The sequence below is a fragment of the Rhinatrema bivittatum genome, chromosome 4 (genome assembly GCF_901001135.1).
Source record: "Rhinatrema bivittatum chromosome 4, aRhiBiv1.1, whole genome shotgun sequence".
NCBI classification, from domain to species: Eukaryota; Metazoa; Chordata; class Amphibia; order Gymnophiona; family Rhinatrematidae; genus Rhinatrema; species Rhinatrema bivittatum.
In genome coordinates, this window is record NC_042618.1 from 14,999,981 (window position 1) to 15,022,980 (window position 23,000).

Here is a 23,000-nt window from a genome sequence, read left to right on the forward strand (position 1 = left end):
CAAATGAAAGAAAAGCACTTTGTGTGAAAAACTAGTATAAGTATGCATGTAATATCACTCCCTTGACAGTGGACACAGTCAGACTGCACAGGAACACAACGTGCGTACTTTTCATCTCTCGTACACCCAAGGCGTTGCACATCCTTAAAATCGTCAGCAGTCTCCTTAACATGTTGATGTAATGCATTTTGCTGGAATCTACAGGATTGATCTCAACTAACAGTTTCTTTCCTCGCGCGTGGTGGGAAAGTCGCCGCGCAGGATTCAAGCGAAGGGCAGATTCGTTGTCCCCAAGTACCCCTGGGAGGGCATCAGCACAGAACCGTGCCCATCACACGCCGCCCTCCGCATCGTCACCCCTCTCTCTCTCTCTGCCTCCCGCGATTCCCGCCCACCCACCGCCTCGTTCCCCGGCCCTGGAGACGGCAGAGCGGTTCACTAGGCAACGGCGTACCCCCGGGGGTCACGTCGGGCCTGCGTATGACGTCGAGGGGGCCAGCTGTCAGTGACGCCGCCTGGCCGGGTAGCAACCGGCATGGCGACCTGCGGGGAGCGGGTGCGGCCGCGCGCCGGGCGCTGAGGGGCGTGTTCGAGCGCGCGGAGCATCGGGAGACCGGGGGGGGGCGGGGTGGACGGGAAGATGAGGCTGCCGGAGGATGCAATGGACGGGCGGAGGAGCAGAGGTAGGGGGCCGCAAGGAGGAGGAGGAGGAGAGTGGTGCGACGCCTGAGAGGCATCTTAGGGTTTTTGCATCCATTTTGCTGCTTTAGTCATATGCCTGATAATCTCCGATTTAACTCTGAATAGTCATTGGGTAGTTGGCAGCAACAAAAATAAATACCCCCCCCCCAAATATCTATATATAGGTATTTTTATAAATATTAAAAAAAACCCCACCCCAAACTTTCACAATAAGAAATAGCATGCTTCTTCTATCCTGATCGCCTGCAAAGCTGCCTCCTTGAATTCTCGTGGGGAGGGGAAGTCATTTAATTTAATTTAACTTAATTTGATTTCCCTTTCCTGCTAGCCCATTTCTGTGGGAATGCAGAGCAGGAGTGACCAATGTCTGTTTCATATGCAAACTTGCTGTCACTTAAAATATCGATGGTAGGGATGTAGAGAACAATTGCAAATTAATGGGTTGGAATAATGCACAAGAACGTGAATATTTTAGGAAACAAATTGTGCCATTCGATAAAGATTGGTTCTTTCAGCTCAGCGGGTCTTGCTCACTGATTAATTTTGTTTGAGAAATAAAAATGAAACAATTTAATACCACTTAGAGGGCCTTTGGTGCGTACACAAAGCCAGACAAAGTAATAATGTTAATGCATTTGGAGCAAGGATTATGTATCACAAAAATATAGATGCACAACAGGCAAGCATTTTCCAGGGGAAAAGATAGTTCTAGAGCAAGGAGACTAAAAGTGGGCAGAAGCAGAATTAAGGTAAGGAAACATTTCTTCATAGAAACATAAATACATAAGATTTCCCATACTGGGTCAGATCAAAGGTCCTTCAAGTCCAGTCTCCAAAAGTGACCAAGCCAGGTCACAAGTGCCTGGCATGATCCCAAGAGGTAGATAGAATCCAAACTACTTATCTCAAGAATAAGTATTTCTGCAACTCTATCTTAATAAGAACATAAGAAATTGCCATACTGGGTCAGACCAAGGGTCCATCAAGCCTAGCATCCTGTTTCCAGCAGTGGCCAATCCAAATCACAAGTACCTGGCAAGATCCCAAAGGTCGAAAAATTCCATGCTGCTTATTCCACAGATAAGCAGAGGATTACCCTAAATCCACCTTAATGGTTTATGGGCTGGTCTTTTTCAGGAACTTGTCCACCTTTTTAAAACCCAGCTACACTAACAACTTTCACCACATCCTCTAGCAACAAATTCCAGTGTTTATTTATTTATTTTATTTATTTATTCCATTTTATATTCCCCCAATTCCAAATCCAAGGTGGATTACAGTTTTTACATTCATAAATTCATCACATAATACATAAAAATAAACATATTAAAACCATTAATACAACTAACACAACATATAAAATAAATTTAAAAACTCTGCACTTTAAAGTTCTCATTAGACTATCATCTACTTCTCATATACTTGTTTAAAGAAAAAAGCCTTCACCTGTTTTCGAAATTTTAGATAATCTGATTCTTGGAATACTTCCACTGGCAATGAGTTTCACAATTTTGGAATTGCCAGGGAAAAAGATCAGCCAATTGTAAATTTTAATCGATAAGATGCCAGCAGGGGAAGAACCATTAATTTTTGCCCAACAGAATGCAAAATGTGTTTCGGGTTATATCACTGTAATCTATCTGTTAAACAGTAATTCTCCCAATACATGGTTTTATATGCCGTAGTCAAAGCTTTAAAACAAATATATTCCCTTATCGGTAGCCAATGTAATTTCTGACGATATGGTGTCAAAATTGAACCATATGGTAAACCAAATATAACCCGTATAGCAGCATTTTGCACTAGTTCTAAAATTGTTATAAGCTTTTTCGGTAATCCCAAATAAAGCAGATTACAATAATCCAATTGTTTTAAAACTACTGCTTGCATCACAATCCTAAAATCTTCCTCAGTATACTTTTTAATGGACATATCATCTTCAGTTTTAAAAATGCTACCTTGGCCACCTTAGCTATTTGAGGTTTAAACAAAAGTTCTAAATCTAAATAGTCCCCAAATCTCGAACCTCATTATGAATTTTCAAGGGATATCCAAACAACATTTCCTTATAAGTCAATGCTAAAGGAGCTGATCTTCCTAACCAAGTAACAACTGTTTTCTCATGATTTAATATCATCTCATGTAGTTCCATCCAAGTATCTACCTCCTTCAGTACTGATCTAAGGTCAGCGATAGGTACTCCACCCCTTTGTCTACTTGAAATAAAAATTTGGACATCATCTGCATAGATTTTAAACAAAGTACCTAATGACTGTAATACATTTGCTAATGAGCTAATGTAAATGTTGAAAATTGCAGCTGATAGACATGATCCCTGAGGGACACCTCTATTAATCAGATACCATTCTGGAATATCTCCATTATTGCTAACTCTTTGAACACTCCCAGTAAGATATGACTGAAACCATTTATATACCAACCGACCCACTCCCATCTCTTTATTAAGCAACCCACCATGAGGAACACATCAAAAGCTGATTTAATATCTAACTGTATAAGAATTCCAGTATAACGTCTATCTAATTCTTTGTAAATATCCATTAAAGAGACTAACAAGGTCTCTGTTCCAAATTGCTTCTGAAAACCGAATTGTTCTTTGTGTAATATCTTGTTTTCAACCAAAAAATCTTCTAATTGTATCAAGACCCATTTTTCCATAATCTTACTAGTGGTACAAAAATTAGACACTGGGCCATAGTTTGTTATATCTAAACAATCTTTAGTCTTACTTTTGGGAGTTGGTCGTACTGTCACTTGCTTTAAAAATTCTTTTACCTGTCCAGAATTAAAAGATTGATTAATAATGTTAATTAGAATCATATCAGCAGATGTCAATAGTGCTTTTATTATCCCAAATGGACAAGGATCTAAATCACACCTTGTTATCTTAATCATTGATATTACCTCTTGCAACCTTCTACTAGTTCAAAAGTGTCCCTTTTCCACTCCTGTTCTTTCATATTACCACTACCTATCAACTTAACATTACCTCCTGCACTCCAATATTCTCAGTTTTCTTCTTAAAGTAACATGCTAATTCGTCACATGTTGGAAAATCCTGTATATACTGTGAGGGTGTTATTAATCTTCTCATTGTTGTGAACAGTTCCAATGGTTTATTAAAGGACTTATATTCTAAGAATAATATTTCTGAGTTAGTAAGTAAGTTAGTAATATTTCTGAGTTTAGTTATGCGTTCAATAAAAAAATAATTTCGGCTATTTGTCTTAAATGGCATCCTAGTAATTTCATTGATTGTCCCCTATTCCTTGTGTTTTTTGAAACAACTGATTCGCATTGTTATTTTATAGACCTCTATCATCTCTTCTCCAAACTGAAGAGCCTTAACTTCTTTAGCCTTTCCTCATCGGGGAATTTTTATCCCTTATCTCATTTTGGTTGCCCTTCTGTGTACCTTTTCTAATTTTGCTGTCTTTTTTAAGATGTGGAGACCAGAACTGCACACAGTACTCAAGGTGCGATATAGAGGCATTATAATATTCTCTGTTTTTTTCCATTCCTTTCCTAATAATTCCTAGCATTCTATTTGATTTCTTGGCTGCCGCACACTGAGCAGAGGATTTCAACATGTTATCCACAGTGACACCTAAATCCTTTTCCTGGGTGGTGACACATAATGTGGAACCTTGCATTGTGTATCTTTAATTTGGGTTGCTCTTTCCGACATGCATCACTTTGCACTTGTCCACATTAAATGTTATCTATGTCTACCAATTATATTTATGTCATGATGTAAACCTTTGTGATCTTCATTTGGAACGATGGTATATAAAATGGCATCATAGTGGATAATACTTTGAAATTGTTGGCTCAGTGTGCTGCAGCAGTCAAGAAAGCAAACAGAATGTTAGGAATTATTAAGAAGTGAATGATTACCTCTGTATCGCTCCATGGTGAGACTGCACCTTGAATACTGTGTACAATTCTGGTTGCCGCATCTCAAAAAAGATATAGAGAAGGTACAGAGAAGGTACAGAGAAGGGCAACCAAAATGATAAAGGGGATGGAACAACTCCCCTATGAGGAAAGGCTGAAGAGGTTAGGGCTGTTCAGCTTGGAGAAGAGACGGCTGAGAGGGGATATGATAGAGGTCTTTAAGATCATGAGAGGTCTTGAACTAGTAGATGTGAATCGGTTATTTACACTTTCGGATAATAGAAGGAATAGGGGGCACTCCATGAAGTTAGCAAGTAGCACATTTAAGACTTAACGGAGAAAATTATTTTTCACTCAACGCATAATTAAGCTCTGGAATTTGTTGCCAGAGGATGTGGTTAGTGCAGTTAGTGTAATTGGTTTCAAAAAAGATTTGGATAAGTTCTTGGAGGAGAAGTCCATTATCGGCTATTAATCAAGTTGACTTAGGGAATGGCCTCTGCTATTACTGGCATCAGTAGCATGGGATCTTCTTAGTGTTTGGGTACTTGCCAGGTTCTTGTGCCCTGGTTTGGTCTCTGTTGGAAACAGGATGCTGGGCTTGATGGAGCCTTGGTCTGACCCAGCATGGCAATTTCTTATGTTCTTATGGCTAAATAGATACAATCTGTCATTTGGATTCTCAGTTTCCTAGTCTTGCAAGGTTCTCCTGCAATTTCTCACAATTCTCTTGTGGTTTATCTAATTAGAATAATTTTGTATCAGCAAATCCCATCACCTTATTTGTTGTTCCCATCTCTAGGTTATTTATCAATATATTAAAAAGCAATGGTCCTAGTACAAATCCCAGGGACATGCCACCATTCACTTTTCTCTATTGAGAAAATTGACCATTTAGACCTATTCTTTGATTTCTATATTTTAACCAATTCTTAGTCCACAACAGAACCTTGCCTCCTATCCCATGACTTTTTAATTTCCTCAAGTGTCTGTCATGAGGTACTTAGTCAAACACTTTCTGCAAATCCAGATACACTATATCAACTGGCTCACCTTTATCTACGTTTAATTACACCTTCAAAAAAATGTAGCAAATTGGTGAGGCAAGACTTCCTTTGGCTAAATTCATGTTGACTTTGTTCCATTAAAATTGTCTTCAGGTACTGTAGCTGAATTTAATGATAGTTTACAGATTATCAACAGTAGGTCTACAATTTAATTTTTCAGTTCTTTCAGCACTCTGGGATGTATATCGTGATGTCCAGTGATTTGCTACTCTTTAGTTTGTCAGTTTGCCGTAGTACATCTTCCAGATTCGTTGAGATTTGTTTGTTCCTCTGAATCATCACCTTTAAATATCACTTATGGCATGGGTATCTGCTTTACATCTTCCTCAGTAAAGATTGAAGCAAAGAATTCATTTGGTCTGTCCACTATGGCCTTGTCCTGCCCTAACGCCTTTTTACTCTCTCGCAAGCTTTTCGCTTCAAATGTACCTGAAAAAGTTTTTATTACATGTTTTTGCTTCCACAGCAAACTTCTATTCAAATTCTGTCTTTGCTTCCTTATCAGTGCTTTGCATCTTACTTGCCATTGCTTATGCTGTTTCCTGTTTTCTTCGTTCAGATCCCTTTTCTGTTTTTTGAAGGCTGTTCTTTTCTCTAGAATAGCCTCCCATCTCACCTGTTAACCATGCAGGCAGGCATTTGGTCTTCCTTCCAACTTTTTTAATGCATGAAATACATATGGACTGGGCTTCCAAGGTGGTATTTTTAAACAACATCCATGCCTGATGTAAACTTGACCTTTGCAGCTGCTCCTTTCAGTTTTTTCCTAACCATTTTTTTCATTTTATCCTAATCTCCCTTTTGAAAGATAAATGCTATCACAGTAGATTTCCTTAGCATCCTCCCTCCAGTTATCAAGTCAAATTTGATTGTTATGATTACTGTTTCCAAGATACCCCACCACCATTACCTCTTTTACCAAATCATGTGTTCCACTAAGGATTTGCTCTAAAATCGCACCCTCCTTGTCTGTTTTTGTATCAGCTGCTTCATGACAGTCATTTATTTCACCTAGAAGCTTTTCCTCCGTAGCATGTCCTCATTACCCATCTACCAAGAAAATTAAAAAAAAAAATTCTTAGAGCTTTCTTCAACTGGCATTTTGACTTGAAATTAGGCTATAATCTTTGGTGTTGTAGCTTTTCTGTTTAGTTCTTTAGTGTTTGCCATTTGATGTATTATGTTAACTTTTTTTTCTCCTGATGGTTATGTATGTTTTTATCATAACCCGCCCCAAATCTTGGAGGGCATGGGATATCAATCCTTATTAAATAAATTCCAGGGTAATTGAAATCACCCACTATTACTTTATTTCTATTTTTGTTAGCTTCCCTAATTTCTGTTAGCATTTCATCATCTGTTCTTTCTGGCCAAGTGGATGGTAGTGCACCTCCACTGTTATTCTATTCCCCTTCTCACATGAAATATCCATAAAGATTCAACAGTGCATTTTGTTTTCTGCAGAATTTTTATCCCGTTTGACTCTGTCCTCTGTAACATATAGCGCCTCCCCTTCATTCTGTCATTGCGATGCAATTTGTACCCTGGTATTACAGTGTCTCATTGGTTAGCTTCCTTCCACCATGTCTCTGAGATGCCAATGAAATCTACCTCTTCATTCAATGCTACACACTCTAACTCTTCCATCTTATTTTTTAGACTTCTAGAATTTGTGTACAGACATTTCAAAGTATGCTTATCAGTTGACAGGTCATTTGCAATCTTTCTGCTCTGTTTGCTCTTTCCTTAAAGGCCCATGGGCTGTTTTAGCATTTATTGCAAGCCCTCTAAGGATGCCCTAACATCCCTGTTTTGTTAGTAATCTTCAAAGATACATCATTCTGTCCCTTGGGAATCAAACTACCGACTAGTTGCCCAGGAATCCATATTCTCATCTTTTCAGATCAAGTAAGTAACCTTTGCAAACTCACAATTTTAATACTTACAATCAAATACTAACTTCTAGGAGCTCACAAATAACTCAAAGTCCTGTTTCTAAACGCACACAGTTCTTAACAATTTCAAACAAATACTAACATATAAACTCAAAATTAGCTCAAATCGTACTAGCTTTGAACTGTCACAATTCTTAACAGTGGCAAGCAAGTACTACTACAAGCTCACAAAATAACCCAAATTCTTATTTTTAAACTCACACAATTCCTAACAGTGGAAAAACTATTACTTCCCTTAAAAACTAACACACAATAAACACAGCCAGTAATAGTTTAATCATTTAAAAATATATATTTTTTATTTTAGGTGTTCTTTCCCAGCAAGTCCAAATTACCACCAGCAGATAAACCTCTGCAGTCAGTACTCCTTGTGTAGTAGGGAATACAGGGAACAACCTGCCAGTTAAGTTGGTGGAGGTCGAAACAGTAATTTAAGGTGGTCCAGGATAATCGTAGCGGAGTCTTAGCTGCAAACATATGAGGGTAAAAGCCTGAGATTTGAGGGCCCCTGCAGAATTACATCAGGACTGGGCAGACTAGATATGTCATGCTCATATCATTGTCTATGTTTCTGTGAAGGATAATTTCCTATCACTTAAAACTGTAGTTAGTGGCACTTGTTAATGAATTTAATGTGGTACAGTTTTGGCTGTAGTCTTATTTTCCTATTTCATCACATTCCAAAAGAGGTTTTGCAAAGCATGTTAGAGTACAGAAGAATTTAGTTTTATGGCATTATTTCTTAAGGTTATACGTCGCTCATGTGATTTGTACTTGGCAATCGATCCTCTCAGGATGCATGTGTCTATGGAGATGATGTTGCAGAGTCAAAATAAAACGACACTGTGGTAATGGCAGTGCATGGAAACAAGTCAAAACAAAAGGTAACCATATCAGCACAGGTCTGTGGAGACCGCGTGATAGGCGAAGAGCAGAGGTTCCCAAAAACTCTCGAGAAAACTTAGCAAGGAGACGACAAAATTGTCAGTGGGACATTTATTTTAAAAGGTTTAGGAGCCTGCACACTTTCAGTTATTTACGTAGAGAAAATGTCAGTCTTGAAGCCCACGTGTGGTAACCAGAAAAATAAAATTAAATGATGCACAGAGGTAGCGATTAGATGTGGTTAATTTCATTAATTATTCTAAAGTTCCCATCAGATATTGCTTACTATGAGCCACTAGCACAAAGAAAAACAAAAGGAATCTTTTCATCATGTAGAGCACACTTTTTTTTTTTTTATTGCTGTCTCAGTTGATTTTCTTCTGCACTGTCACTGGTTCATCAGCTGAGATGGAGAATATTTTTACTAGGTCTGTGCATTGGAAACAGAGATGTCACTCCCCAAAACAAAAGGAACAGGAGCATGTGCTTTTCTTTAGAATGGGTACCAAAGAATCTACTGCAAAAGAAGGTCATTGCTAGTAGAGATGTGAATCGGAACCAGAATCGGTTCGGATTTCAGTTCCGATACACATCTCTATAGATGTGAATCGGAACCAGAATCGGTTCAGATTTCAGTTCCGATACACATCTCATTTGCTAGTCAAATATTTAATGGGCAAATTTTGTAAGCCCTTTAATGTAATGTTTCCAAGAAAAAATGGAAAAAGATTTTTAAAAGTCCTGAACAGAGCACAAAAGAAATAATCAAATCATCTGTAAACACTGTGATTTAATATATGGTAACGTTAATAAATCTACGTTATGACCTTATTTTGTGTAACTGTTTTTGCATTTTTGTAAACATTCTTTGGGTATTCCCAATGCAGCATTAAAGCAAACGGGACTGGTTTGAATACTGTCTGTGATTTTCAGAATATTTTGACAGGCAGCTTGATGGAAACTGGCACCACCATGGGAAGGGTGCTTCAGGGCTCATCTGTTCAGTTTATAGGTCTCAAATAAGATTTTTCTGTAACATTCTCACTTGCACATGGATAACATTTCCTGCTATAATAAGAAATCAGTAACACACTTATAAAAACAATAATTTAATTTAACAGGAGAACAGTTACCAAATTCAGCATTTTAGTTAAAAAATCGTTGAATCCTGATTTGTTTTAAAATTGAAACATTGGTGATTTTGGTAACTGCATATGCCTATAAAATTATTTTTTCTTCATATGTTTAGTGCAGACTTCTTTTGTCAGATGGTGCTAATTGCACAGATGTTGAGCTCCACCTGGTTCAGCTCACCAGTTATTCTGTAATGAAGTTAATTTGAATTCCTTACATGTATGACTTCATGAAATAACATCATAGACCCCTAGATTCATCAAAATGCTATAATTTTGCATGGATAACACCCGCAATCAGAAAAAGGGGCGTGGTTATGATCATTTTAGAATTATTGCATCATGCATTATCTTACCGCTTCGCATAGGTAGTTTACCGCAACATGCGGTAAAGTTTTCGCACCCCGCAATACTTGTAATTCCCTACATGCTAAGTGCCCAGACAGGCATTTACACTTGGGGGGAGGGAGAGAGAAAGATTCTTTATAAGACCTTCATAGTACTTAACTATTTATAGCAGTATAGGAGGGCCAGCTATTAACTCGAGGTGAAGTTTTGGTGGTGGTGTAGGGTTTTAGGGCTAGTTTTACATGCAGAGTGAGACTCTCTACCAGGGTTCTATCAAGCTAGGGTGAGAGAACATTGAAGAAATCTCATCTTTGTGTGACTTTGTTCACTCCAAATGATGTCGAATCTTCACTGAGGATTACTGTGCTGTTCGTATGTCTCACTCTGCATGTAAAATTGGCCCGAAAACCCTACACCATCAGCAAAACCTCACCTTGAGTTAATAGCTGGCCCTCCTATAGCAGTATAAATAGATGATTACTGTGTGCCACCCCAGAGGCTCTCTCTCTCCACTCCTCTCCATTTCTCTCCCCCTCCCTTCTCTCTCTCCTTCTCCACAGGCCCAAAAATGCCCGAAATGCAATTTGCAATCTTTATCGTGAATTGCGTTACAGCCGTTTTTGACAATTCGCACAGCTTAATACCAGGAAAAAAGGTGTAGTTATTTCTGGTATTAAAAGCGTGCGATAGCTTGTGTTATGCTATTGCACAGTGCAATAATGTCCCTCATTTTCATTAATCCCACCTAAACCCCTCCCCAAACCCACCCCTTTGAAAAATTTGCATTCGCGCCTTGCGCTACCATAACTATCGCGTGCGTTATGGCGTTATCGCAGGCATTTAACGCCATAACGCATTTTGATGAATGACCCTGTAAGAGAAGTAACAAAGAGGGGAGGGAGTGACATCATCGGTGGGGATGGCAGCCTAATCTAAGAGCGACCCTCCTGAAACATTTATCTACCTCCATCGAAGCTGATCCAGCATTTGCCCTTATATATACTAGCTGAACTTAAGATCTGGAAACGGTGCCATGTCTTCTAAGTGCAAAAATATCGACTTTCGTCAATTTTCATACTGCAAGGAAGGAGAAACTGAAGCCGAAGCTCCCAACAGTGAAATATGCAATACCCAAGATGGCGGCTCCATGAAACAACTCGAGGAGGAAATATCCAATTTAGATTCTAAAGTGCATATTTCCTCGGATATGCCTACTAGATCGGAGTCAGAGAATGGTTTGCAAGCTTGAGAAAAGATATAAAAACATATTGCCAAGAAATGCTTGAGCACATGGATGAGATGTGGGAGGAAATGGCGTCCCTAGGCCATCGAGTGGATGATATAAACACCCGCCTGGACTGCCAGATCAAAACTACTAAAAACCCCAAATAGCTTGCACTGACATCCAAGCTGACAACAGGATCTTGAAAGCTAAGCTTTATGACTTAGAAAACAGAGCCCGAAGAAGCAATTTACTCTTTTGAGGATTTAAAGAACCTGTGGGGAATGAGGACTGCAGAGCATTAATTACCCAATTTTGTCGGTTTCTCCTGACATCGCCAAACAGAAGAAGCACCTGATCCACTTGATATAAAGCTAGATAGAGCCCATCGGGCTTTACGCGCTCCTATACCCAATCGAAGCAGAGACATCGTGGTATGCTTCCACGACTACAGCTTGAAAGAACTAGTGGTGCAAGCAGCAAGAAAACAAACTGTCTGGTATTGGGAGGACCAGGATTTCTCCATCTTTGCAGATCTTTCCCAGGCCATCCTCCAAAACCAGCAAGACTTTAGGGAGGTTGCCGCCTTCTTAAGGAAAGATAACTTCTGTTACAGGTGGTTGCACCCATTTTGGATTTCTTTCTCAATGGATGGAATCACACACAACTGCAAGCTCCAGAAGAGGCATCACCAGTCTTAACATGTAGGAGCTTCACAAGCACCCGAGCATCAACCAAGGCAGCTAAACCTGCTAATTCTGTTGTATTGTAAACTGACATGATTTGTATATCATACAAGAATATCGGTATATAAGAATCCAAAATAAATAAATAAATAAATAATTCAAGAACTGCACTACCAGCGAGGCAGAGGATCAGGAAGTGCAACAGCAGGCTACGCAGACACTCAGGAGGCTCATTATCCAGCCAAGGATATCTAGCCCCTGGACCCTGTAACTTCATTAGGTACCTATAGGTACCCTACTAAACAAAGGGCATATTTATGCGTGGTTTATGATCTCCAATTATGTACGGCATTCGATCTATTTACTAAATCATTTTGTAGTTAAATATATAGTTATATGACTTATAACTTTCTTTGGGTGATTTCGGGACGCCATTCTGCTGATGACAGCAACTCCTCCATGGCAGGCCGTGGTAACGGTCCGTGTGGAGGTTAATGTTGGCCAGTTTCAGACCGGGGGGGGGGGGGGGGGAGGATGTTAATTCAGGGATGGGTGAATGCTGCCACTACTGTTTTTTCTCTTTTAACCAGAGCAGAACTTGTATCCGCTAATGTGTGTGATTCTCCTATGGACATTCTTAATTCTTTTTCTTTTACAGCTTTCTCTCCGGCCACACCATGGTTTACTTTATCTCATAAAACTGGCACACGGGGCAATAGCTCTGTATTTAGTAGATGAGGAATGCGGTAGCTATAAATCACTTGCTGTGCACTTTTATCCGATTAAATGACACCATTCCGCTTACTCTCCATTAACGCTAAGGGGCTTAAGTCACCGCAATAAAGGAAACTGTTATACTGTGAGCTAGTTCTAAATAAAGTTGATATATTCATTCAGGAAACCCATCTGTCCTGTCGTTATGAACATCTACTCTACTCTGCTAGATTTCCCTATCAATTCTTAACGCCTCGTAGTTTATCTGCTAAATATACCGGGATGTGTATATTGTTATCCAAAGATTTTATTTGTGAATGTACCCTTTGTATATCAGACCCACTAAGAAGATACCTGCTTCTACAGGTATTGATTAACGGTCTAGCCTATACATTAGTAAACGTTTATGTCCCTAATAAAGACCAGGCTACTTTTTTTCAAAAGCTACACCAAATACTCTTCACACATAGATCTGGACCTTTAATCCTGGGCGGCGATTTTAATGTAGTCCTATCTAGCAGTCTTGATACATCTAAAGGCATCTCTTATCTGGACAAATCTCATGTAGCATCTCTAAGATCTCTCATGGACGATTTCCAGTTAGTAGATATATGGTGTTTCCAGTATCCAAAATCACGCTCCTGTACTTATTACTCAGCGGCACACGACTCTTACTCAAGAATAGATTACATGTTAATAGATAAATCCCTGACTCACAAAACCACAAAGGTAGAGGTGGGAATTATTTCCTCGTCCGACCATGCCCCAATATCCTTAGAAATGTACTTTGACCAGTATGATAAAGGGAGAAGATTCTGGCGCCTCAATGATTCGCTCTTGCAGGACTTGACCTACGTTGAGGCTACTACCTCTACCATCCAAGAGTTCTTTCTTAATAATGAGAGCTCAGTGACATCCCCACTCATAATTTGGGACTGTTTTAAAGCCTTCATCTGGGGAGTGTTCATCTCCCATTCCTCTTTCCTAAAAAGACAGGAAAAGAAAGCTAGCACTACGCTACACCACGAAATTCAATCCCTCACTAGGCGACACTCTTCAAATAGGTCCATCGAGTGGATGATATAGACACCTGCCTGTTTTAGCACAGCTTACCAGAGCCCGAGAGGACCTACGTCGTTTAGAAGCTGAATGTATAGCTTACTAAATGGAATTGGCCAAACAAAAATATTTTGAAGGAGGGGAAAAAGGAAAGATGCTAGCAAACAAATTGAGAAAGATTACCTCTCAAAATCATATACTAAAGGTTAAAAACAAGGCAGGCCAGATACTCACTACCAATACGGATATTAGGAAACAGTTTCTTAAGTTTTTCCAGAATCTATGTAGCTCAAATTCTCCCATCTCTAAAGAAGAAATTACATATCTGAACAAAGTAGCTATAGTTCCTTTGACAGAGGAAATGTAGACAGATTTCTACTCCTGAAATTTTGATGGCTATCAAGAACCTTAAGTTAGGTAAATCCCCTGGACCTGATGGCCTGACAGCAAATTTTATAAACAGTTTGCCCCAATTCTGGTATCGTATCTACAGAGAGTATTTAACTTTTTACGCAATGGTGGTTCCCTGTACGTACCAGGATCAGTCCAGGACACCTGGGTTGTGACCCCGCACCAGTAGATGGAGACAGATTAAAACTTGTGGGCGGAGCTACATATGCTCCTGTGCCAGTCACAGCCCCTCAGTCTTACTCTGTCTCCAGTAGGTGGTGCAGGTGTAGTCACAGCCTCTGGGTGCCCTGAGGACTGATATTTAGTTTAGTCAGGGTTATTTTAGTTCTTTTAGTAATTTTAAGCTCAGTTTGTTTCTAAGGTAAATTTTTTTATTCTAATTTTGGTTAGAATTAGTTTAAAAGAAGCTGTCCGTCCTGCCTCCCAGGGGGGTGGGAAGGTTCTGAGAGGACCATCCCCCCCCTGGTTGAGGCCGCTGCTGAGGGTCGAGGACCCGAACTGCCAAAGCAGCAGCGTTGGGGTGACACCGGGGAGCCCGGTTCACTCACCCCCAACAGGAGCAGGAGCCCCAGGACCCTGGACAGCGGCAGGTTTGATTTAAAAAAAAAAAAAAAAAAAGTGTATTTTATTTTTTTTTTCGGCGCTTTAAATTTTATTTTTAATTTTCCTTCGCGTTCCCGCGCGACTGTGAGGATGCCTCGGGGTACAGTTTGCCGCGCTTGCGGCTCGGCGCGCGCGCGGCTCTCCCGTGAGGGGATTTGTTCCGCCTGCATTCCGGGCGGGGAGGGACCTTCTACAAAGAGCAGGGGGGTCCGTTCCCGGTCGGTGCGGTCGCCGTCGCGCACTACCGCCGTTCCTGTCACGCCAGCTGACCCCTTCCCGCTCAGTGCGGGAGCGGCGGCCATCTTGGCTTCTGTTCATGAAGTCAGGCAGGAACCTGCAGGGGATTCTGCCGTGCCTCCCGCGTTGTCGCCTCAACAAAGGTCTTCAGGGGGGGCTTCCACCGGGGGGGCTAAGTCCCCGGATGAGGATGGTGATGATTCGGTCACCTCAGATTCGGAGTCCTCGTTTTCGGCGGATTTTGCCCTCCTGCTGCGCAAAGTTTTAAAATACAAGGGCCGCAGACGCAAGGAGCTGCATAGCCACTCCAAAGGGGACACTCCAAAGAAGAAAAAATCCCGGGATGACCCTGCGACAAGAAAACGGACACCAAGAGGTGTCCCGCAGGATACAGATACCGACTCCACCTCACAAGATGAGGTGGTTCCGCCTGATGAGCCCCTGACGGGGGTCGATGGTGCGACGGGGGACAATTCTGCCCAGTCGGGGCCGGGCAAACCTTCGCAAGCCGGTGATGGGGACGACCCGAAGGTGGTACGTCTTTTCCGAAGGGACGAGCTGTCCCCGCTTATACCGGCAATCCTCAGCGAGTTAGGGGTTGAAGCCCCACCGACAGTCTCGCGCCCCGGAGCAACTATGGATCCAGTCCTGCTAGGACTCACTGGTCCAGCGGTAGCCTTCCCATTCCATTTCTCGGCGTCTGACATTTTGTTTCGGGAGTGGGATACTCCTGAACTAGGTCTGAAGGTATCTAAGGCAATGGATAAGCTCTACCCTTTGCCAGAAGACGCACTGGAACTTCTTCGGCTTCCAAAGGTGGATTCAGCGGTGTCGGCAGTAACTAAACGTTCCACGATTCCGGTCACTGGGGCCACAGCCCTTAGAGACATACAGGACAGGAAGCTTGAGGTGCAGCTCAAAAAGATCTTCGAGGTCTCAGCGTTGGGGGTCCGGGCTGCCATTTGTAGCAACTATGCCATGCGGGCTAGTTTGCGCTGGGCCCAAGTTATACAGGCGAATGCAGGTCTTTCTCCTGAAGAGGCCACGCAGGCGGATCGCCTAGAGGCTGCCATTGCTTATAGTGCGGATGCTCTCTATGACCTACTACGTACTTCAGCAAGATCCATGGTCTCTGCAGTCTCGGCGCGTCGTTTACTTTGGCTTCGCAATTGGTCGGCGGATGGATCCTCCAAGGCTCACCTTGGAGCCCTGCCCTTCAAGGGGAAGTTGTTATTCGGCAAAGAGTTGGATGATCTCATGCTTTCTCTTGGAGAGAACAGAGCTTTTAAACTCCCAGAAGACAGGTCCAGAGCCCGATCCTCCTATCCGTCCAGGTCCCGGTTTCGAGGTAACAAGAGATCTCGTCCACAGAGGTCCTCGGCTCCTTCTTATCGCTCGACTTCTTCCCGGGCCTCTTCGTGGCCACAGTCCTTTCGTGGGAAACGTTACGGCAGACAAGGAGGCACCCCGTCCGGCACGGGTCCCAAAGCCTCTCAATGAGATACAGCGGGTTCATTCCTTACGGCAGCCGCTGGCCTCCGTTCCAAACGTAGGGGCGAGGCTGACCTTGTTTTTCGAGGAATGGGCCAAAATAACTTCCGATCAGTGGGTTCTCAACATCATAAGACACGGTTACGCGTTAGATTTTGTACGGACTCCAGCAGACAAGTTCCTGATGTCGCCCTGCAAGTGCCCAAAAAAGACGACGGCAGTGCTAACCACCCTCCGGCGCCTGGAAGATTTAGGAGCAATCGTCCCCGTTCCTCCCAATCAACAAGGCACGGGTCGTTATTCCATATACTTCATCGTGCCAAAGAAGGATGGCACGGCCCGACCGATTTTGGACCTCAAAGGAGTAAACAAGTGTCTGCGTATTCCACACTTCAAGATGGAAACGATTCGGTCAGTGATTGCCTCGGTTCGTCCAGGCGAATTCATGGCCTCCTTAGACCTCACGGAGGCGTACCTCCACGTCGGAATTCATCCGTCTTTCCAGAGATTTCTCAGATTTTGCATCTTGGGCAGACACTACCAATTTCGGGCTCTTCCCTTCGGCCTCGCCACGGCTCCGCGAACATTTACAAAAGTGATGGTAGTGGTGGCGGCTCACCTTCGACGAGAGGGTTTCCTGGTGCACCCCTACTTGGACGATTGGCTGATTCGAGCCAAGTCCGAAACCTGTTGCCGTCAGGCGGTAGCCAGAGTCCTCCAGTTGTTGCAGACCTTAGGTTGGGTTGTCAATCTCAACAAGAGTCAGCTTGTTCCTACCCAGTCCTTGGAATACCTGGGAGCTCTTTTCGACACGAAGCAGGGCAAGGTTTTTCTGTCCACGGATCGTGCACGCAAGCTTCAGTGTCAAGTGCGTCGATTATTAAGTCTTCAGCTGCCGCTGGTTCGCGATTATCTGACGGTTCTGGGATCTATGGCGTCCACACTGGCGTTGGTTCCTTGGGCTTTTGCTCATCTGCGACCATTACAATTTGCGTTGCTCTCCCGTTGGAAGCCGGTATCAGAAGAGTTCCACCTACCACTTCCACTCACGACTCAGGCGCGGGAGAGTCTTCACTGGTGGCTCGATCCGGGCCATCTCTCTTGCGGAGTGTCTCTGTTGGTCCCCGACTGGACAGTGGTGACGACGGATGCCAGTCTCTCCGGTTGGGGAGCGGTCTGTCTAGACAAGTCGGTACAGGGCCGATGGTCCTCCGTCCAGTCGCAGTGGTCCATCAACCGTCTGGAAACCAGAGCGGTTCGCCTGGCTCTGCAAGCCTTCCTCCCGTTGGTCCAAGGGAAGGCGGTCCGTGTGTTGTCAGACAATGCAACAACAGTATCATACATCAATCGCCAAGAGGGGACAAGAAGTCCACTTGTGGCGGAAGAGGCAAAGCTCCTGATGAGTTGGGCAGAGCGCCATCTCAACTCCATAGCAGCGTCTCACATAGCCGGGGTCGACAATGTTCAGGCGGACTTTCTCAGTCGACACCACCTCGACCCCGGAGAATGGGAGCTGACGGAAGATGCCTTTCATCTCATTTGCGATCGGTGGGGGCTGCCCCACATGGACCTGATGGCCACGTGGCACAACGCGAAGGCTCCTCGGTTTTACAGTCGACGTCGGGAGCGAGGAGCCGAGGGCATCGATGCGCTGGTTCTTCCTTGGCCAACCAACGTGTTGTTGTACGTATTCCCTCCGTGGCCAATGATAGGCAAGATCTTAAGGCGCATAGAGTTGCACCCGTCCAACGTGATCATGGTAGCGCCGGAGTGGCCACGGCGCCCTTGGTTTGCGGATCTCGTTCAGCTGTCGGTGGATGCTCCCCTTCGGCTACAGGGGTTTCCGGGGCTCCTTCGTCAGGGCCCCGTTTGTTTGGAGGATGCGGATCACTTCTGTCTCGCGGCATGGCTTTTGAGAGGCAACGTCTAAAGAAAAAAGGCTATTCAGATGCGGTGGTAGCCACGTTACTGCGGTCCAGAAAGCAGTCTACGTCCTTGGCTTATGTACGTGTCTGGGTAGTTTTTGAGGAGTGGTGTATCAGCCGAGGGCTAGATCCCATTTCCGCGTCCGTCTCTGATATTCTGGCTTTTCTTCAGGCCGGTCTAGCCAAAGGGCTTTCTTGTAGTACCCTTCGTGTACAGGTGGCGGCGATTGGTTGTTTGCGGGGTAAGGTTCGCGGTTCCTCTCTGGCCCTGCATCCCAATGTCTCTCGTTTTCTTCGGGGGGCTAAACATCTTCGTCCACCACTACATCATCCATGTTCCTCCTGGAATCTTAATTGGGTCCTTTCTTCTTTGTCTACGGCTCCGTTCGAACCCTTAAAACGGTCTACTCTTAAGGATCTTACTTTAAAGACCGTTTTCCTGGTTGCGATTACCTCGGCTCGGAGAGTCTCGGAATTACAGGCTTTGTCTTGTCGGGAGCCATTCCTGCGGATTTCAGATACGGGAGTTTCCCTGCGGACGGTTCCGTCTTTTTTGCCAAAAGTGGTGTCACCGTTTCATTTGAACCAGTCTATTGAGCTTCCTGCTTTCGCAGGTGCTGAATATTCCGACCCGCAATGGAAAGAATTGCGGAAGTTGGATGTGCGGAGGGTTCTCCTCCGTTATCTAGAAGTCACTAACCCTTTCCGGGTGTCGGATCATCTCTTTGTTCTATTCTCGGGCCCAAAGAAAGGAGGCCCGGCTTCCAGGACGACAATCGCACGGTGGCTTAAAGAGGCCATCGGCTCAGCGTACGTGTTACGAGGGAAGCCTATCCCGAACGGTCTCAGGGCTCATTCGACAAGAGCTCATGCTGCGTCTTGGGCGGAATCTTCTCAGGTTTCGCCTCAAGAGATTTGTAGAGCAGCTACCTGGAAGTCCTTACATACCTTCATTAGACACTATCGGTTGGATGTTCAGGCTGCGAATTCTGGGGGTTTTGGAGAGAGGGTACTCCGAGCGGGACTCTCTGCTTCCCACCCTCGGTAATTTAGCTCTGGTACATCCCAGGTGTCCTGGACTGATCCTGGTACGTACAGGGAAAGGAAAATTAGTTTCTTACCTGATAATTTTCGTTCCTGTAGTACCAAGGATCAGTCCAGGATCCCGCCCGTACTGTTCTGAAGAAACGGAGAGTCCGCTCATTTCTTTGTTAACTATTCCGGTTATTGCTTCGTTCCCTCGTTTTGGGGTTCTGTTCCGGTTGGGGGTCCTTGAATGGCTCCCTGTTAAGGTTAGTTATTTAGTTTGGTTGTTCTATTTTTTGTCTACTTTGACATTACGTATGACTGAGGGGCTGTGACTGGCACAGGAGCATATGTAGCTCCGCCCACAAGTTTTAATCTGTCTCCATCTACTGGTGCGGGGTCACAACCCAGGTGTCCTGGACTGATCCTTGGTACTACAGGAACGAAAATTATCAGGTAAGAAACTAATTTTCCTTTCCCTATTACCGGACTCCAATCTAGCCGGTATAACAATCATCGCTAAACCAGGACGGGATCCTGCACTCCCTGGTTCTTATAGATCCATCTCACTAATAAATTTGGATATAAAATTATTAGCCAAAATATTAGCAGACCATCTTACTCACTACATCCCATAACTTATTCATCAAGATCAAGCTGGATTCATTCCCGGCAGAAAAGCAAGTGACAATGTGCAAAAAAGTATTAAAATTATCTGTGGAGCTCACAGAGACCAGATTGACACTCTACTACTCGCCATAGATGCTGAAAAGGCATTCGATATGGTCCACTGGCCAGTCTTATTTTCTGAGCTAGATAAAATGGGCTTTGGTGTCTTCTTTCAAAATGGGCTTTGATCTTTTTATCATAAGCCCAAAGCCTGACTTAAAATCAATGAAGGCTACTCCGATGCTTTTGAAATGCAGAGGGGTACCTTTTATTCGCCCTGTTTCTGGAACCACTTGCCATTACCATTAGAAATGACCCGCTTGCATCTGGATTTCAATTAGGCAATCAGTCTTTCAAATTATCCTTGTTTGCAGATGACATCTTATTCACTATTTCCAAGACACACACTTCATTGATAGCCATTGAATCCAACCTAACCTCTTTCAGTGCAGGGTCTAGCTTCAAAATTAACTGGGATAAATCGGAGCTTTTAAATATCACATGCAATTTACAGCTAGAATCTCACTTAAAATCACAACATCCTTTTAAATGGGTGTCACATAAAATTAAATACCTGGGCGTCCAGATTGGTAGACACTTAAATGTTCTATACTTATTAAATTATGTCCCTTTATTCAAGAAAATGGGAACGCCTCTTCCTAAAGTGATTGGGGAGAATCTCTAAAATTAAAATTAATATTTTACCAAGGTTTCTTTGTTTCAGACCCTTCCAATATTACTCCCCAAATCCAAGCTAAGAATCTGGCAAAAGAAACTTCTTCATTTTATATGGAGACACAGATCGCCCAGAGTAGCACGATCTGTTCTATATAAATCCAAACTAAATGGGGGTTTAGGAGTACCTAATCTAGCATGGTATTACATAGCGGCCCAAATACAACCTGTCATTCAGTAAGGGGTAATAGCGCATTGAAAACACGCGTCCAACCCCCACAAAACTAATAGCGCCCGCAACATGCAAAATGTGCAGCCAAGCAGCACATTTTACTTTCAGAAATTAGCGCCTACCCAAAGGTAGGCATTAATTTCTCTCGGCACCAGGAAAGTGTACAGAAAAGCAGTAAAAACTGCTTTTCTGTACACCCTCTGACTTAATATCATGGCGATATTAAGTCGGAGGTCCCAAAAGTTAAAAATAATAAAAAAAAAAATAATGTAAAATCGGTCCGTGGCTCGCGGGCTGAAAACCGGACGCTCAATTTTGCCGGCGTCCGGTTTCCGAACCCATGGCAGTCAGTGGGTTTGAGAACTGACGCTGACAAAATTGAGCGTCGGCTGTCAAACTCGCTGACAGCCGCCGCTCCTGTCCAAAAAGAGGCGCTAGGGACGCACTAGTGTCCCTAGCGCCTCTTTTTAGCGTGGGCCCTCATTTGAATATTTTTTTTTCTGAATTGCTCACACAGGAGAGCGGGCGCTCGCCCGCTCTCCTGCGATTTTTACTGTATCTGCCTGATAGATTGGTATAATTCCAAAACGGTAAAACACTGGGTCCAAATTAAGCAATTCTGGATGAAAGATATGCCTCTTCCGGCTACTCTATGGCAACCTCGTCATTCTTGGCACCCATGTCTCACAACGGCTCCCACCACATGACATACTTTGAAGCTCTGGTTTAACTGGAAGCATCGGCTAGTAGGCTTAACTTCATATTTCCACTCATCTTTTCTCTTTCACAAGCTCCAGTTCACTCCTTGCATACTTACTCAATACTTTAAAGCATGGAAGAATAGAGGACTGTTTCTCTTTGAACATGTATGTTTAAATGGAAAGATGATCTCCTTCAGCATTCTTTAATCTAAATATCAAATCCCACATTCAGAATTCTTATGTTACTTCCAGATTAAACATTATATAGCGGACATACAAGCAAGATGAGCCCTGGCACTTGAGAAATCCCTTTTTGAAGGTTATTGTTCACAGGCTGACCATATGAGGAGATTGATTTCTAAGATCATATGTATTGCTGAATGCCAGGCAAAGGGACAAACCCGCCCACATAAAAGCTTGGGAACATGATTTAGAAACTTCGCCGTCAACTGAGGATTGGCTTAATATTTTCCAATCAATCAAAACATCCTCAATATCCTTGCTGTTGATAGAAAACAGCTATAAGCTATTATTTAGATGGCATTATACTCCAGAAAAGCTCCATAAGATTTGCCCTCAACTGAGTGATTTATGTTGGCGGGGTTGCTCTTCCTTAGGATCCTTTCTTCATATGTGGTAGGAATGTCCGTATGTACAAAGCTTGTGGCAGCAGATATCTACCATATTATACAAAATATTGAAGAACCCAATCAGACTGTCAAAGGAAATATCATTATTGAATCTCCTGGCTCTGGCTGAAAATTCATCTACCCGGATTCTAATTTAGCAAATTTGCATTGCTACACGAATGGAGATAGCTTCGAAGTGGAGTCAAGATGTGGTTTCCTGGCTGGACAGAGTATGTATCATGAACAAAATCACGGCTTCCAAACACCTCAAGCTTGATAGATTTTCCTTAGTCTTGGACCCTTACTTAGCTTGGAGACATTCAGCTTTATCTTGATAGCTTATGATGCAAGTTAATCTCAGGTTTTAGGGTTTTTCTACAAACATGAAGGTATTCCATGGGACACTAACTGTCGTACACCTAGCGATTAACCTGTTGTTGTAAACATATTCTTTATTATTGGCAGAGGGGGAGGGAAGCGGGAGAAGGGTTATTGGGAATAAGTAAAACTAAATTTGTTGTCAAAGTACAATGTCAGCCAAATTATGTTTTGTGGCAACTAAGTGTTTGTTACCTTGGACAATAATAAAAATTGCAAATAGAAGAAATAGCAAAGAGGCTCATTGGAACAGTCAGGATAGCAAACATTTGCTAACATTAGCTAACATTAGCCCTAACTAATACCCAAACACCTCCACCTTCTTCCCCCGTCC

General features: G+C 43.0%; 1 protein-coding gene across 2 annotated transcripts in view; it reads left to right on the plus strand.

The window, feature by feature from the left end:
* The first annotated feature begins 543 nt into the window (after positions 1-543).
* Positions 544-23,000, plus strand: part of SPATA7 (spermatogenesis associated 7) — a 191,367-nt gene continuing 168,910 nt past the window's right edge. Inside the window, exon 1 of one of the 2 annotated variants that reach the window (XM_029597738.1) lies at positions 544-683. In XM_029597738.1, coding sequence (XP_029453598.1) covers positions 641-683 — 43 coding nt within the window. In that variant the 5' untranslated portion in view covers positions 544-640. The remainder of the gene's footprint in view (positions 684-23,000) is intronic. The other variant, XM_029597739.1, reaches the window with a different exon arrangement.